Source organism: Podarcis melisellensis (assembly GCF_964234715.1).
Source record: "Podarcis melisellensis genome assembly, chromosome: Z".
Taxonomy (NCBI): domain Eukaryota; kingdom Metazoa; phylum Chordata; class Lepidosauria; order Squamata; family Lacertidae; genus Podarcis; species Podarcis melisellensis.
In genome coordinates, this window is record NC_138547.1 from 29909842 (window position 1) to 29925126 (window position 15285).

A 15285-nucleotide genomic window follows, 5' to 3' on the forward strand; every position below is an offset into this window, starting at 1 on the left:
GACCATAACTCCCATCATCCTTGACCATTGGCCATGCTGACTGGGACAGATGGGGCTTGGAGTCCAGCATTAAAACCCTATGCAGGTTGGGAGCAGGATCTGCATAAAATAGTCTCACCCATTATTTCCCCAACTGATCACTGTGTTCTGCAGGATAAGGCCTCCTCCAGATGTTGCCTCAACAGGAGGCCTGTTCTGTAGGGCTTTTTGTGCAACAACTCTTGCCCTTTGGAACATCCTCTCGTAACATATCAAACCGGGATCATCTCCACTGGCTTTTGGGCACCTATTCAAGATCTCTTTTCAACAAGCCGTTTGAGTAGAGATTGCTATCTCAGTTCTGTTTTGGAAATTGTTTTCATATGTGCTTTTTGCTGTTGATGGTCTTAGGATGTTTTCATTGTTAATCACTTCCGAATGGGAAGTGATCCATGAATGAAATTAAACAATTGAAATAAGTAACATATGGAGAGTGGCTGTTTCCCCATTACTGTGCTACACAGAAGTACAGCTGACCCTCCAAGAGTCCCTATTTTCCAGAGACAGTCCCAAGTTTTCAGAAGCTGTCCCAGTTTCTGATTTGATCTCGGAATGTCCTGCTTTTCCTTAGGAAGTCCCTGTTTTCATAAGAGGGTATGGAGTTATGTGACCCCTGAGCCAAGGGGGAAAGTAACTATACAACCTTTAGAAGACATCTGAGGGCAGCCCTGTATAGGTAACTTGTTTAATGTTTTATTATGTTTTTATATATGTTGGAAGCTGGGCAACCCAGTCAGTTGGGCAGGGTATAAGTAATAAAATTATTACTATTATTGAATAGGTCATCCTTATTTTCATCGGAGAAATGTTGGGGGGTATGGTACAGAAATATTATAATGTGTGGAGTGTGAACTGCCTCTTAGACAGTCAGCAAACCTTTCTCTGGTGAGGCTACTCTGGGGGTGGCAACAGTGGGCAGCAAGTGTGTGATCAAAGCCAGGAGGCCGTTTCAATTTCCCACAATGCTTTGGGCATACAATGGCTCTGAGGGCTGACTGCCTGTGTAATGTGAACAAGGTCTCCAAAATAACTCTCATTCTCAGGCTCTTCCTGGAAGAGGAAAACTATAATGATAGGCAATATAAATAAGCAACCCAATTTTGTACTGAGCAAAAGCGGTTAAAAAACAAACACTGCTTCGTGCATATGGTAATAATTTTCTTAAACAAGCTGGATCCTTAATAAAGCCAAAAATGAATATCTGGTTCCAGTTACTTCAAAAATTATTTTTAATTAAATTGCACAGTCAGAAGTCCTCTGCTGCAAAAAATTACGACTGCCATCATTATCTGCCCATAAATAGCCAACTTTGCAGATTAACACACAGAATGTTAATGACACTGGCATTAAGTCCCAATTAAACAATGAAGTAATACATAAATTATGACATCTCGGTGGAACATATACCCAAGTGAGACGCATTTCAATAAAACACCATTTTACGTTAGATTTCAATAACTTTCATTTCCTTCTCCTTCTCTGAAAGTACTGACAAAAACTAAATATTCTGATGCTCAAATAAATACCGTTGTTTTAAAAATCCAATAACAATGTGGAATTGATGTGTGATTCGGCAGGGGGGCGGGGCGGAGAATGTGGTCTACCAAACATCTGCTACCATGTATCATTACAGTTAAATTTGATTTTCCAGCCTGAAAATTGTTTGCACCTGTCCTCAGCTTATTCTAGCATACAGTGTATCATTAACACTTTCTGTTTGTATTCGCTTTCAAACAAACACTTCACACCATTGAATTGGTGCTGCTACGTGGTGTGTCAGAAAACAGCCAGGTGGTGGGTAAATATGGTGGACCTCGCAGTGAGTAGGCAATTTTTAATGATTCCTTTTGGTTTTTATAGTGTGCCCCGTGTAACATGCACCCCTAGAGATGGGCTGGTTCACCCTGGCTAAATTTGGTGATGACCTAAGCTTCTTCATCCCCTCCTGCTCCTACCATCTTTCCCAAGCCAATATAAGACCTGAATAAAGAAAATGACACACCCCTCACCCTCTTAAATCTTTCCCTGGTTTTATGCAATGAAACATTGAACAGAGCAGGGCTTGCCAACCTCTTTAGAGGTCTGTGGGTACATTTGAACTTTTGAGCTTGTGCCATGGGTGCTGGACCCTGCCTCTGCTAACTTTTATCCTGAGCACACTCTTGGATCAGCCTCCACCCCAGTCCACAGGGACACTGAAAGAGAAAGGGCACTACACACTGCTTTCCCAAGGTATCTGGTTGAAAGCCACATCCAGCAGAATGGGTCTGAGCCTTGAATAGCACCTAGAGCTAAAATTAGAAAAGGCCAAGAGCATCATTTTCTCAACTTCCTTCCTCACCTGTATGTACTTTTCACTGCAGGAAAGTATAACCACCCTCATCATCACATAACCAGTGAGTGTGGGAGCTCAGAGGCTTCATGGAGCCATGTTGGAGACTTCTTGAATGCGGAAAGTTGCAGTGGTAGTTAGGCAACTTTAGGCTCTGGACTAAACAGATTGCAGGGTCCTTTGTTGGGGTGGTAATGTGTATTACTTCACTTAGATCAGAATAATGTTATAGCTAGGGTGCCAGAGTCTGCTGGTTAATATTAGGAATGAATAAATGCATTTCGGTAATATTTGCGAAATTGAAGGGAAGATACAGGCTGCAGCAGTTCCCCTGAACTGTGCCAAACACGGAAATTCCCGGATCTAGCCGTTGAAAACTAGCTTGGCTGGTTTGGTTGAATGTAAGCCATTACATTTTGTGCTTTTATATTGTATGTTTATATTGTGAACCACCCTGAGATCTGCAGGTGAAGGGTGGTAAATGAATTGGATGATGATGATGATGACTACAACAACGAAACAATGGCCACACAGAGCTACACATCAAAGAAGGTGTTTGGGTCTGTGCTGTAAGGTGTTGCTAAGGTGACAGGGAAGGGTCTGATGCCATAAATTAAATTTTCCCCCTTTTTTACTCAAGGTTTAGAGAAGAGGATGTGCTGTGTTTGACTAGGTGTTTTGGAAAGGAGGAGAAAGGGAGAACACCATATGGGGGCAGAAGGGCAGAAGTCATTAGAGCTGGCTGGGAAGCAGGAACAAGGGGGTGGTGCTTTGTCTGCAGAGCTGGGCTGATGTGAAAAGCAAGCTGCTCTTGAGATGGTAATCCTGGAAGATCTGCAGCCCCATCATTTAAACTCAGGTATAGATATATGTAATTAAGCCATATTTTGTAGACACCACAGCCTCTGCTGTGTCTTGCTTCTCAACAGTCCCCCACCCCTAGAAAAATAGGTACTCACCATGAAGTTGTTATAGTAAGTGCCATACTTTTTAACAACAAAAGAGACCCTTGAGTACCCCCTGGGGGGGAAGCATTGCTTCTGAATGGGAATATGATTCTGAGTGAGCGCCTGGAACCCCTTTGTGCACTGCTCAGCAGAAATAGGGTAGCGAACAACCTCACAACAATAATATAAGCTGGCCCTCCTTTGTTTGAAGGCCAATAGTTCCTTCTGTGGAACGGGGCCCTTGATGTCTGCCCCAAAGTATTGTCCAGATGGCGCCACCTGTTGCAGGGGCAAAAGCTGAGGGTGGGAAATAGGAAGCCCAACCCAGGCATAGGACCCATTGAGATGAGTTCCTCCTCACACCCCTGGTTTTCACAACTGTCAATATATTATTCACACATGTACATGCATTGAATATAAGGAAGCAACATCATTTCATTGAATTCAATAGAAATGATGTGAAATGCCAGGGAAGCTAGCAGTTCTTCTCTGGCTCAGATCTGAATCTGAGCCTGTTTTGAGAGACCTCTTCTGGCATCTCCAGTACAAACAACATGCAAGAACAGAAATAAGGAAATAATGCACAAGTTGCATCATTATTGCAGTTATAGTCTCTATAGTGGTGTTTCCAGGGATGCTGTGGGGTACCAGTCACATTTCTCTTTCCCCATACCCAGGGCATAAGATTTGGATTTAGTGGTCAATCCCAAACATATATCCAGATCTGGCAGAGGATGAGTATAGGATTTCTGGGTTTAAAATCCGTTTACTGTTATATTGATATCTTTATCTATATACCTATCTATCTATGCATAAAATACTAGTTTATTTGTGGAGTAAAGGACTCAGTACACATTTTCCATATAATTTATTATTTTTCAATCATTTGAATTTGTTAAATCATAGCACTCCCAGTTGGAAGAGCGATCACAGTAAAATTAATGTGCTCACTTAAGGAATAAGATTCCCCCAAAATACCCCACATCAGCAAAGAAGAATTCATTTATATATATGTTTAAATTGTCTCAGTAACACTGAGTGTTTAATCCATAGTGGAACCTTTCTAAAGATTTCCCCACAAAATACATTAATGACCAATTTCTTATTATCATTGACTTGGTTTTTCCCCCTGAGCTCATTCCTTAATATAGTCTTTGCCAACCCATAACTTTCCAGATTTTAGGACCACAACTCCTATCTACCCCAACCACTACACTGGGAGTTGCAGCTCAAAACATCTGGAGAGCATCAGGATGGTGGGGACTGACTTAATATATGTACCACCATCTCAAAGGAATAGCCAAAGAAAGAAGTTAATAAAGATATCTTCCCTATCATTCCCAGCCCAGAGAACATTTCAGTAATACCACACTTTAAAGGAATGAGTGCATCGCCTACATTGCTTTGGGGGGGGCAGTTACTTCTCTGAGCAGAAGGTTGCATTGTCACATAAATTATTGAAAATATGGAATGAAAACTAAAATGTGCGTAAGAAGGGTTGAGCAAGAGAAGGTTGGAATGTGAAGGTTTGTTTGCAAGAGAATCATGAGAAAAGGACAAAGCAGCATGTAAGCAAGAGGAAGATAAGGATGAAGGATGAATGCTATTGCTATGTCAGAAGGTAATTAAGCTATGCCACATGCTGTAGTTGGACAGAAGAGCTGTTGTTTGGGAATGCATAAACCATAAGCATCCTGTGTCTTTTACACAGAGGGGCCATTTCCTCTTAAGGCGGGTCAAGAGGTGTCTATTGCAATGCTAAGGAAACCTCTGGAGTCCGGATTTTATTAGCTGTCCAGGCTGAACCCACAGAGTAATGAGTATTGAATGTACATCTCCTATCTTAGGTGGATCTAGATCAGGACTTGACTTCAGCATTTTGCTTGTGAAATAATGCCTCATTAAAGAGGTATTAACTTCCGCAACCATTATCATGGAGTTTGCAAGATCAGAACAAGTCTTGCTAGGGGCTTTCTATCCCTGTCTTCAAGCATTACACTGTCAATAAAAGCTGTGTGTTAGAGTGGCCACTTATGCAATGCATCATGGGGCAGAAAGAAGACACAAGAGGGCACAAATTTGCATATAATTTGCATGTGCTAAATAATGTGTATAGATACAAATTTAGAAATAATTGCTGCAATTTAAATAAATACCTGAAGGAGCACCTTTTCCTCCATTGTTCAATCTGGACGCTGAGGTTCAGATGTGAAGGTCATTGAGATAAGTGAACTTACAGGGAACCAGGTAGAGGGCCTTCGTGTTAGTTGTGCCCGCCCTGTGGAATGCCCTCCCATTAGATGTCAAGGAGATAAACAATTATACGACCTTATGTAAACAACTGAAGGCAGCCCTGTGTCGGGAAGCTTTTAATGTTTGATATATTGTGTGTTCTGTTGGAAGCTGCCCAGAGGGGCTAGAGCAACCCTGGGGAGGGGTACAAGTAATATTATTATTATTATTATTATTCCAAGACTCTTGGCCAAAATTAACACTTCTTCAGAATTAAGGGAGTGGAACATGCCATCTTATTGAGAATAGCAATGGGCTTTCCATAGGCTCAACCCTGATGGCTAATCTCTACCAACCTCTGAAATTTCACTACACCAAGGGACAGACCAACATAGTGCCCATGGTTGCCCATGTGCCTATGGAAGTCTTCCCTGGTGCCAACAATGCACCCTCTTTCCCATGCTAAAATTAGGCTTGCAGTCAATATAATCATTTGTGCTGGGTGGTTCTAGAGTGCATGGAATGTCCTCAACAATTTCTCCAGCTTGTAAATGTGCTAAAAAGGTCCTTTCTGACCTACCTCTATATCCTTAGGAATGTAATCTGATATCTCTATTGCTATGAATGAAAGCTAAGTTTCCTAAGAGGCTTAAATTCATCCCATATCCCCAACTCCATGTTTGTACACTGCATGATGGAATTGCAGAAGAGACACATCCTGTCTGTTGGAGCATTCAGCATGATCATAGAGATCAGACAGAGTTTGGGGGAACATCCCTTCTCTATGCACTTTCAGGCACAACTTTTCGGAGTTTGCTCGAGTACGCACAGCTGGGTTTGGTAATGCATTGTGCATACATCCCATCTTTGTCTTGCCAATGTATGCAACTGGCATGGAATTTATTGTCTGTGAGAGTTATGACAAGAGAAGCATTTTCTATTAAAGTCTCCTTTGATCAGACCTCCCATGCAGCCAGCAGCAGCAGCTTCTCCTTGATGAGTCACTGTCAACTTTCTAAATCTCAAGTGCTATGAAGATTTACAACATTCCTGCACGGCTTCCCATCCACATTCTGATAAGCAGCAACTGCCAGCCTGTAAATAAAGATAATGGTGGAATTGCTAACAAGCTGTGCTCCCACCTAGTGCTTTATTGATAGATCTGACTCCAGACTCCCATCATTCCAGAGGCTGACAATAGTTTTTGAGGGACAGCCTAGAATGTGTCTGGGAAATGGTTGTAGTGAAATGAAGTGCTCTTGCAAGTCCAAATGAGCATAAGATATCAACACCGGCAACAATATGATTCCCAGAGTAGTCCAACAATCTAGGCCTCTTCCCAAGGAACTCTGGGAATTGTAGGTCAGTGGTGGGAATAGGGGCCTCTTAACAACTCTCAGCACCCTTAACAAACTACAGTCCCCAGGATTCTTTAGGGGAAGCTGTGACTTTTCTAAGTGGAATAATAAAGGTATAGTGTGGATGTGGCTTTAAAGCAAGTATAAAAACAAAAATAAACCAGGGACCTAAAATTCCCATTCTCATACATGTATAAAACAGCAGATCCCACAGTGAGAATATTTTGGCCTGATCCAGTGGAACTCTTCCTATTTTCTTTTGACATTCCCAGCCTTTCCTGGAGATGTCAGGGATCAAACCTGGGGCTTTCTAAACACAAAGCATAAGCTGAGTTTGATAGGCAGCCCTTGCAGGGTAAATAAGGATAAGTCCTTGCAGAGCTTTCTCTGCCACCGTCCAGTGGTGAGGCACCAATTCCTCTCTAGCCACTTCTGGGGAGGGGTCATGCTTCCCCCAATTTTTTCCCACAGGAAGATAAGGAGATAATTTTTCTACTTCTTCAGCGATTATTTGTTCTCCTTTGTGAACTAAGAACCTGATAATAAGAGAAAAGCCAGCACTGGTCATCTCCAGGGAAAGAAAATTTCATTGTGATTCCCAGACAGTTTCCGAATCAACCCACCCACAGCCACGTGGATTTCTTTCAGGGGTCAAGTCTGTCATTGACACAAGGAGAATTTACACATGCAAGTCCCATTAGCATTAATGGGAGTTACCTACATAAATCCCCCCTTGCAATAATAGGAGGAAAAGGTCCAGTTAGTCTTCAGGCATTCAAGTTCTAATGATTACCTGTCAAATGGCCCAAAGCACAATCATTTGAGGAGGCTGGTGGGGTGGGGCGAAGAGAGAGACAAGAGCAAATGTAGCCATTTGCCGGCTAAGAAGGCTTCCAAGAGATAGAGGATCATTTACAGGCAGCAGAAGAATGATAACAGCATCCAAATCTGGATTTAAACTGACAAAACCTGACTGATACAAGAGTAGTAAAACAATTACAAACCTCGAATTCACCAGTGTCTGGGACTGGCTGGATGACAAGGAGTACTGGGAGGCACCAGGTGGTGAACCTGCAAGGGAAACCCCAGAGGAGGAAGGCTCAGAGCCAGGGAGTTTGTGGTGGGAAACTGAGGAGAGGTCAGAGGCAGAAGATTGGGAGAAGGGGCTTGGTGCTGTAAGGGGCTACAGGGTTTAGTGAGAAGGGAAGAACCTGTGATGGAACAGTTCAGACTCTGAGGATAAAGCAGAGGTGGGTGGGTCAAGAGACTGCAGAAGAATCCTTGGTCTCCTAGAACTTGCAGAGTAATGAGAAGAGCAGAACAGAGGCCAGAGGTGCACAGCCACAGTCTGAGACTGCTTGGGAAACATCTGGGAGAGGAGGAGACTTAAAAAAGGGTGGAAGGCAGGGACCTTCAGTCCTGGCAACTGCTCCATAAGAGCAAGACATACGGGGAAGTGTTGCTAAGTTGTATGCTCTTTCCTTGACTAAAGAGCTAACTTCACTGACAATGGAGTCATGCTTCTTTCACACTGGTCTGCATCTGATTGCAGCCCTGAAAACCAGCCTGTAATATAGGATTCACTTTTAGACTGCAATACCCTCCCAGAGGGCAGACATGGGAACCTTTTGCAGCCTAAAGATCACATTTCCTTTTCGGTCACCTCCAGGAGGCCATATGCCAGCCTGTGTACTGGATTCTACACTCATTCACACACCCCTCTCTGTCCTCCATCCATTCAAACAACAGGTATTCTCAGATTTTGAGCACTCATTCCAGCTAAGTGAAAACACCCAGGATGAAATGGAAAGTCAGTGACCCAGAGAGATTTATGGGGGCCAGGCAGAACTGAAGGGCTCCATTCAGGCCGCTGGCCTGAGGACCCCCATGTCTGCTTTACACACCTTCTTGGGAGTAACTCTCAAGAAGGATGCACACTGTTCATGTAGCGCTATTCAGGTGAACGCATATGAGCATAAGCTGAGGACAGGATGTGCACATGTTTTTCAGACCTTCTTTAGCCTGATAGAGTGAGAGAGCTTCTTAAATGTGTTAGCAAAACTCTATATGGTGCTGGATTCCCAAAGATGCGAAAGGAATCACATTCACATTGAAAGGTCTGAAATGGACTCGGTATGGGTGGGGATGCTGAGGTTAGGGATTGTGTGTGGCCCCGCCATCCTCTCCACAGTTTAAGCCTGCATGTCTGAATAGGGTTTGTAGTTGATTGCACAAGTCCTAGAGCTCAAACACTGGTTGATATTCAATTGAGTTTTAAACATAGACCCACTGAAATTAATGAACATGATTAAGTTAATTTCAATGGATCTATTCTGAGTGTAAAGTTAGTTGAATGCCACCTGTTTAGTTTGATTAATCCATTGTTTTTAACTATTTAAAAAAGTGTTCCTGATTAAATCAGACAGGAGACCCCCCCCCCAAAAAAAACTTTGAAACCAATTTCATTGCTTTGTTTAACGTTTTTTAACAGGCCATTTTAGCTAAGGCTGTCCATTTAAAGCATCCCCTACCAAATCCAAGGGATGGTAAGTTTCTAAGGGTTCTGGGAATTGTAGCTTTGTTATAAGTAAACTGCAGTTCTTCTTCTTCTTCGGGGGGGGGGGTGCTTTAAATATATGGTGTGCGCACATCTTAGTAATTTGGAAATACCAATTTGGAATAATTTGGAATAATTTGAACAGACATGTCTGGATTTCTTTAACTTAGCTCCAGCTATAGTAAGTCCAGCTCTGCCTTGCCTTCTTCTGCTTAAAAACAAAACAAACCATTGGGGAAGCAGAGTTGGTGTGTCCCATCTTCAGCTGTGATTCTAACCCACTAGACCAATAGTGCAATGATCAATAGTCCAGTAATCACAAGTTTTATTTTATATGTGTTACTTCTTTTTTTTAAAGGATGAATTCAAACCTAACCTATCACTTCCAAATGGGATAAAAAGGCGTGAATATTGAATGAGCTCCAAGGTGCTTGAAGGATAACACAGCCACTCGTTTAAAAATTCAATTAACCTTATCTTTCTCAAACTTGATTAATAATCCTACAGATAAATCACTTTTTTTAAAAAAGCTGTATTATCTTTTGAATATACTCTGAAACTAACAAACCTAATAGTGCAATCCTATGCTATCTACTCAGAAGTCCCATTGAGTGCAGTGGAACTTACTCTCAAGTAAGTGAATGTAGGATTGCAGCCTTATTTTATTCCACCTACCCTGGGCAAGTCCAACTCTTCTTTTGCAATGCTTAATTTATGAAATTCAGAGCGAGTGTTTCAACACATTATTCCTGGGGAAATGAAAGCGCAGCCGATACTTGCATAGCAAACCATTGGGTACTCAACTACCCCAGCAAACTCATTCAAAATGCACATCTGCCATGTGAACAAGTCATGAAAATAGTTTGTACACATCCAGTGTAGTGTAAAATCAAAGCCTGAGAACATCTGCAGTCTTTAATTTGCTCTAAAAGGCAAAAGCTGAGCATTTAAACAGTTTTTTTTTTAAAAAAAATAAATAAGACATCACTGCGACTAGAACAAGCAAAACATTTTCCCCCTCATGCATTCTTCTTTTTTACTATGCATCTCATTTCTGGTTAGAGAGCCATGACATTCTTGATGCAAATCAGAGTCAGGGATAGATGAGCAACTTGGGAATGGGGAAGACCAAAACTGCATTATGCCTGAGTCAGACCATCAGTCTATCTGTCTCAGTGCTGACTACATTGTCAGGGTCTCTCCAGAGTTTCAGCTGGGGAAAACTTCAAGTAGTAGCAGGAGATGCTGGAGACTGAACATGAGAACTTCTGCATGGAAAGCAGATGCCCTGCTCCTGAGCTACGACCCTTCCTCTGAAGGGGCAGGGGCAGGGACCCCCTTCAACATAGAAAGACGAAGGAGGGTTCTGAGGCTTGCCTTCTGTCTAATTTGTTTTGACACACCATCAAAAGTTGGAGCAGGCAATGCCTTTTACCTAGTTCTGGACTCCCAAGTGGAAAATTTGTGTGAGACTTGCTTCCATGTCAACCTTTTGAGGCCTGGGGATCCAGTGCTCCCCCCCCCCAGGTACTCAAGGGTACACAGTACTGGCACCTTTCCTTTTCTGGAAGAAAAGCACTGTGGGGCCCATCTGCAAACCAAATAAATTGTTGTGCCCCCCCCCCCACCACCACCAATTACAGCACTCCAGCCCATTCTATCAGCTATAGTAGAATGCCTCTTTCAAGCCTAATTTCAGCTAGGTGCGGGGAAGGGGACCATGTGAGTGCTGGGAAAGGGCTCTGTGAGTGCAGATGGATGCCACGCTGATGAGCCCTGGCTCCAAGGCTTCCATTAGCCCCTTGTTTCTGATCATCCTATGCCCTATTGCAATGGGAATAACTGTTCTAACCCCTGATCTGCACTGTGGGGTGGAGTGTTAGCTTGTGGCAGACTTGGGTATGTAAGTGAGCTGGGCTAGAAACAGGCAGAAGCGAGAGAGTGAGAGCTGTGCTTGATTTCTGCTTTAATCGAAGGATGTGGCTATAGAAGCAAGACTGAACCTGGATCCGAACCTGCTGGTATCTCCCTGTGTTCCAACACGCCCTTTGTGCCCCACCTGGATCATGTTAGGGGAAAACCTGTTAGATTAGACCAATGGTCCAGCTTCCATCAAGTTAGCTGAGGCTGTGGGGCAGTTGGCGTCCAACAAAATCAGGACTACTGATTCCTTTCCTCTGATCAGGCTGAGTAATCAGATTCAGGCTGAGTAGTCAGATTCACATTGGACAGGACTATGGAAGTGATCTTCTCTGGACCTCTACATCTACAAAGCTGGAAGCAACTCCCATCTAACCTGTTGAATAGAAATTTCTCCTAATGGTTAGTTAATATGATTCCTCACCATTTCACCCATTAGAACTAGTCTGCTCCATCTTCTGCATGACAGATCTTCAGCTATTTGAAGACAGATGTCACATCTCCTATGAATGTTCTCTTCTCCAGCCTAAAACATATCTAGCATCCTGCTTCTCACAGTGGCCAACTGGATTCCTTAGGGCAGCCTATAAGCAAGATTGAAGGCCGCTATCTTTTCAGTGGTGGCTTTTGTCAGCTGTGTATATAGAAATTGTCCCTGAAAACTGGGGAGGAGTGGGAGAATCTTTGTGAAGTTTATAAGCATTGGGATCAACCTTAATAACTTTGGATTGTACCCAACTAAGTTCTACTCAGACCAGTAGTCACGTCAATTAATTTCAACAGGTCTGCTCTTTGTAGGGCTAGCACAGGATACAACCCATAACGATGTGACCTGGGACCATTCTTCCTTTTACTTCCTACCCCCCATTTTTTTAAGCCTCTCTCCACTCTCTACTCTCCACTCTGCATCTGTGCAGCTTCCTTGGTCATACCTGGAGTTTCAGTAGAAGAACACAATGATCTAACATTCTCCCATAGGAAATCCAGGAAGGGTAGATGGACAGGGAGCTTGTGGAGATGGCAGAGTGCGAGAGGCTTTTTTTTTTTTTTTTAGGGAGAAGTATAAAAGAAAAGCCCCCATGGCCATATTTAGTTAAGCACCAACCTTCTGTCCCCTGAAAAATTCAACAAAATTATCTGCCCTCCCACCAAAAAAAGCAAGAAGATAGCTGCTGTTTTTGTAGATGGCAAGGAGTTCCATGAAACAATTTGAACAGAACATCTACACAAAACAGTAACAAAATAAAGTGACACACCATTTTGCATTAATATTCACAACCATAATGAAACATGGAAACATGCTTGCAAGCAAACCTTTAATTTCTTATACTAAAGTTCATTTCCAAATTAAAAAAAGAAAAGAAATTTTCTGTAGGAACTTCGTTCTTGAAAGCTCTTGGGAGCAAGCCCTCATTTTGGCTCCCGTATTGATTTGTAAACGTTCAAATATAATTGGGCTACATTCATGCTTTCTGATTTATGCATAGGAACAGCAATGGCGAAGGAAAAATAGGCAGACTCTCTCTCTTACCCAGCATAAATAACAGCTTAATTGCAAACGCCACAAGAACTACCTAGTGAATGAAATGAATTTGAGCCACCGTTTTTGTACAGAAAGGCTGTGTGTCATTGATAGCTGCATCTTGCTTTACTGTGCTGAACGTAATTGTTATGTTTATGGAATAAACTTACTTTTGTGGCACAAAGCAATCACATAGGCTCAAGCACTGAAGGGCTCTATCACGGACCAATGACCTAGCTATCTCCCACCCAAACTGCATATTGATCATGAGGGGCATTTGTGGCCTTTATTAAGGAGCTGAATTTTAAAACGTCAGTGCAGTGAGCTACACAGTAGCTGAAATGCTACCTGGGCTTTACGCAACCCAATTTAAGCTCTGCTACCTGAGTTTGTCTACCACAGCCTGTCTCTTCTTACAAATATTAACTGTAAATATATCTGTTGCTTCATCCTGGGCCTCAGGCTCTCACCTGTAAAATGGGAATAGCAAGATAGCACCACTGGAAAAACCAACAAGAATGTAAAACATTTTTGCATAATGTAAGTGCTGTGCAAATGGTTACTAATTCTGACTTATTAGTTGGCTTTTTAGATTCAACAGCACAGAATCACCTCTTGTCCTTTTCCCCTGTATTGGATTCTCAGACAGATTGTCTTATATATTTACAAAGGCCAGTTTCCAACTGTCTCTCAAGGATGAGGAACATGTGGCCTCCTAGATGCTGTTGGGGCTACCACTGTCATCACCCCAGTTGGTTGGCCATGCTGGCTTGGGCTGATGAGAGTTGGGAGCCCAACAATATTGTGTGTGACAGGTTTCCCATTCCCACTCTAGCATAACTAAGAAAGAATATTAGTGGCTATGGGGTCTCTCAGAGGGCACTTGCAAAAACAAGTCCTGCTTCAGAGAAGTACTTTCCAGCCAATACTTTTGGCTCAGTACTTTTGAGCATCAACCAAGTAAACTTGTGCTGTCTTTGGGGGGAAAAAACAAAAACAAATAGATGGTGAGAAATATAGCTCAGTTCTTGAAAGTGATCCAGTGAGCTGGCACCCAAGTGCTACCAAACAACCATTTCCAAGAAATCTATTAAAAGATGTATTTATTTTGCATTTCTACTGAGTATATGACAGAAAAGCTTAAAAACCACTTCTGTGATATTCTGCACAGCCAGTCAAACAAACAAACAGAAAACAAACAAACAAAACAAACAAACAAACAAACAAACAGAAAACACTTGGATCTTTTCCTTTTGGTGAGCTTCTGCTAGATCACTAACAACTGAATGTTCAGTCTAGTGCAGGAGTAGCAAGTGTGTTTCCCTCTAGACTTCAGGCTCCATCTCCAACAGCCCCAACCAACATGGCTAATGGTCAGGGATGGTGGGAACTATAGTCTTGCAACAACTGAAGGGAACCACAGTGGCTACTCCTGGCCTAGTACCTACTAGTCTACCCCAAGAGCTGTTTTCAGTTAATGGAATTTCCCCCCACACTTCCTGTAGAGCAAACTGAGTTCCATATGTTGTGCTGCTGCTGACTTTGGCAAAACTGCAATTCTGTGGAATGACGGAATGCCTTATTTACAAACTGATAAACTGTATTTCCAGGGAAAATGAGTCAAGAATGGAGTTATGTTTCAGGACATAGCTTTGGACAAGACTCTCCTGTGCCAACTCAAATCAAGCTATTAAGCAACTCTGTAAAGTCCCACTAGGATTGCTGGGGTTACATTTTGTGTATGACAAACTGGTTGGTTGGTTGCACTTTGGACTGGGTCAAGCTTCCCCAGACACCATGGTGAAATGAGTTCAGTCTTGACCTTGCCATCCATTCACTCTTCAGAGGGTCTTTCACTCTCTTCAGTGCTTTTCTCAGGCAAAGTCTCTGGATTGGCCTCAGATGGATTACCAAACCCAGGATCTTCTGGCTGAGTCCCGTCTCCATCGTAGATGATATCTTCTGGATTTGGGGGTGGTGGGCAGAATTCCTCACTGGGAAACATCTCTTGAAATATGGCCTCAGCCTATTTGGAAGGAAGCAAACATTTAGTTAACCTCTTTACTGGTTGAGATTACAAACCAATCAACATTTATATTGTGGTGTGTCCACAAGCAACAAAACCATATTTCACATCTGCCTCGCCACGTGCTTGTTCACAATACTGCTCCTAAGAGATACCCAAGTACTTCCTTTATTCATTCATACTCATGTCCCCTAAGAAACAGAAAAAGGGGAAAATGTGTGCATGCACACGCTTGGAGTTTACTCAGATCCCTTGGAAAAGCTGTAGAATTCATTTGAGCCTTGAAAAGCACACAGAGCTAAAAGAGGAAGTGGGAAAGAGTGTCACTCTTCCAACTTCCTCCTTCCACTGT

At 42.6% G+C, this 15285-nt stretch overlaps 1 protein-coding gene across 1 annotated transcript in view; it reads right to left on the reverse strand.

Annotated features, from left to right (window-relative positions):
* Positions 1–12682: 12682 nt before the first annotated feature.
* Positions 12683–15285, reverse strand: part of CHM (CHM Rab escort protein) — a 72422-nt gene continuing 69819 nt past the window's right edge. Inside the window, exon 15 of the mRNA XM_081897402.1 lies at positions 12683–14933. Within this exon, the coding sequence (XP_081753528.1) occupies positions 14742–14933 (192 nt within the window). The 3' untranslated portion in view covers positions 12683–14741. The remainder of the gene's footprint in view (positions 14934–15285) is intronic.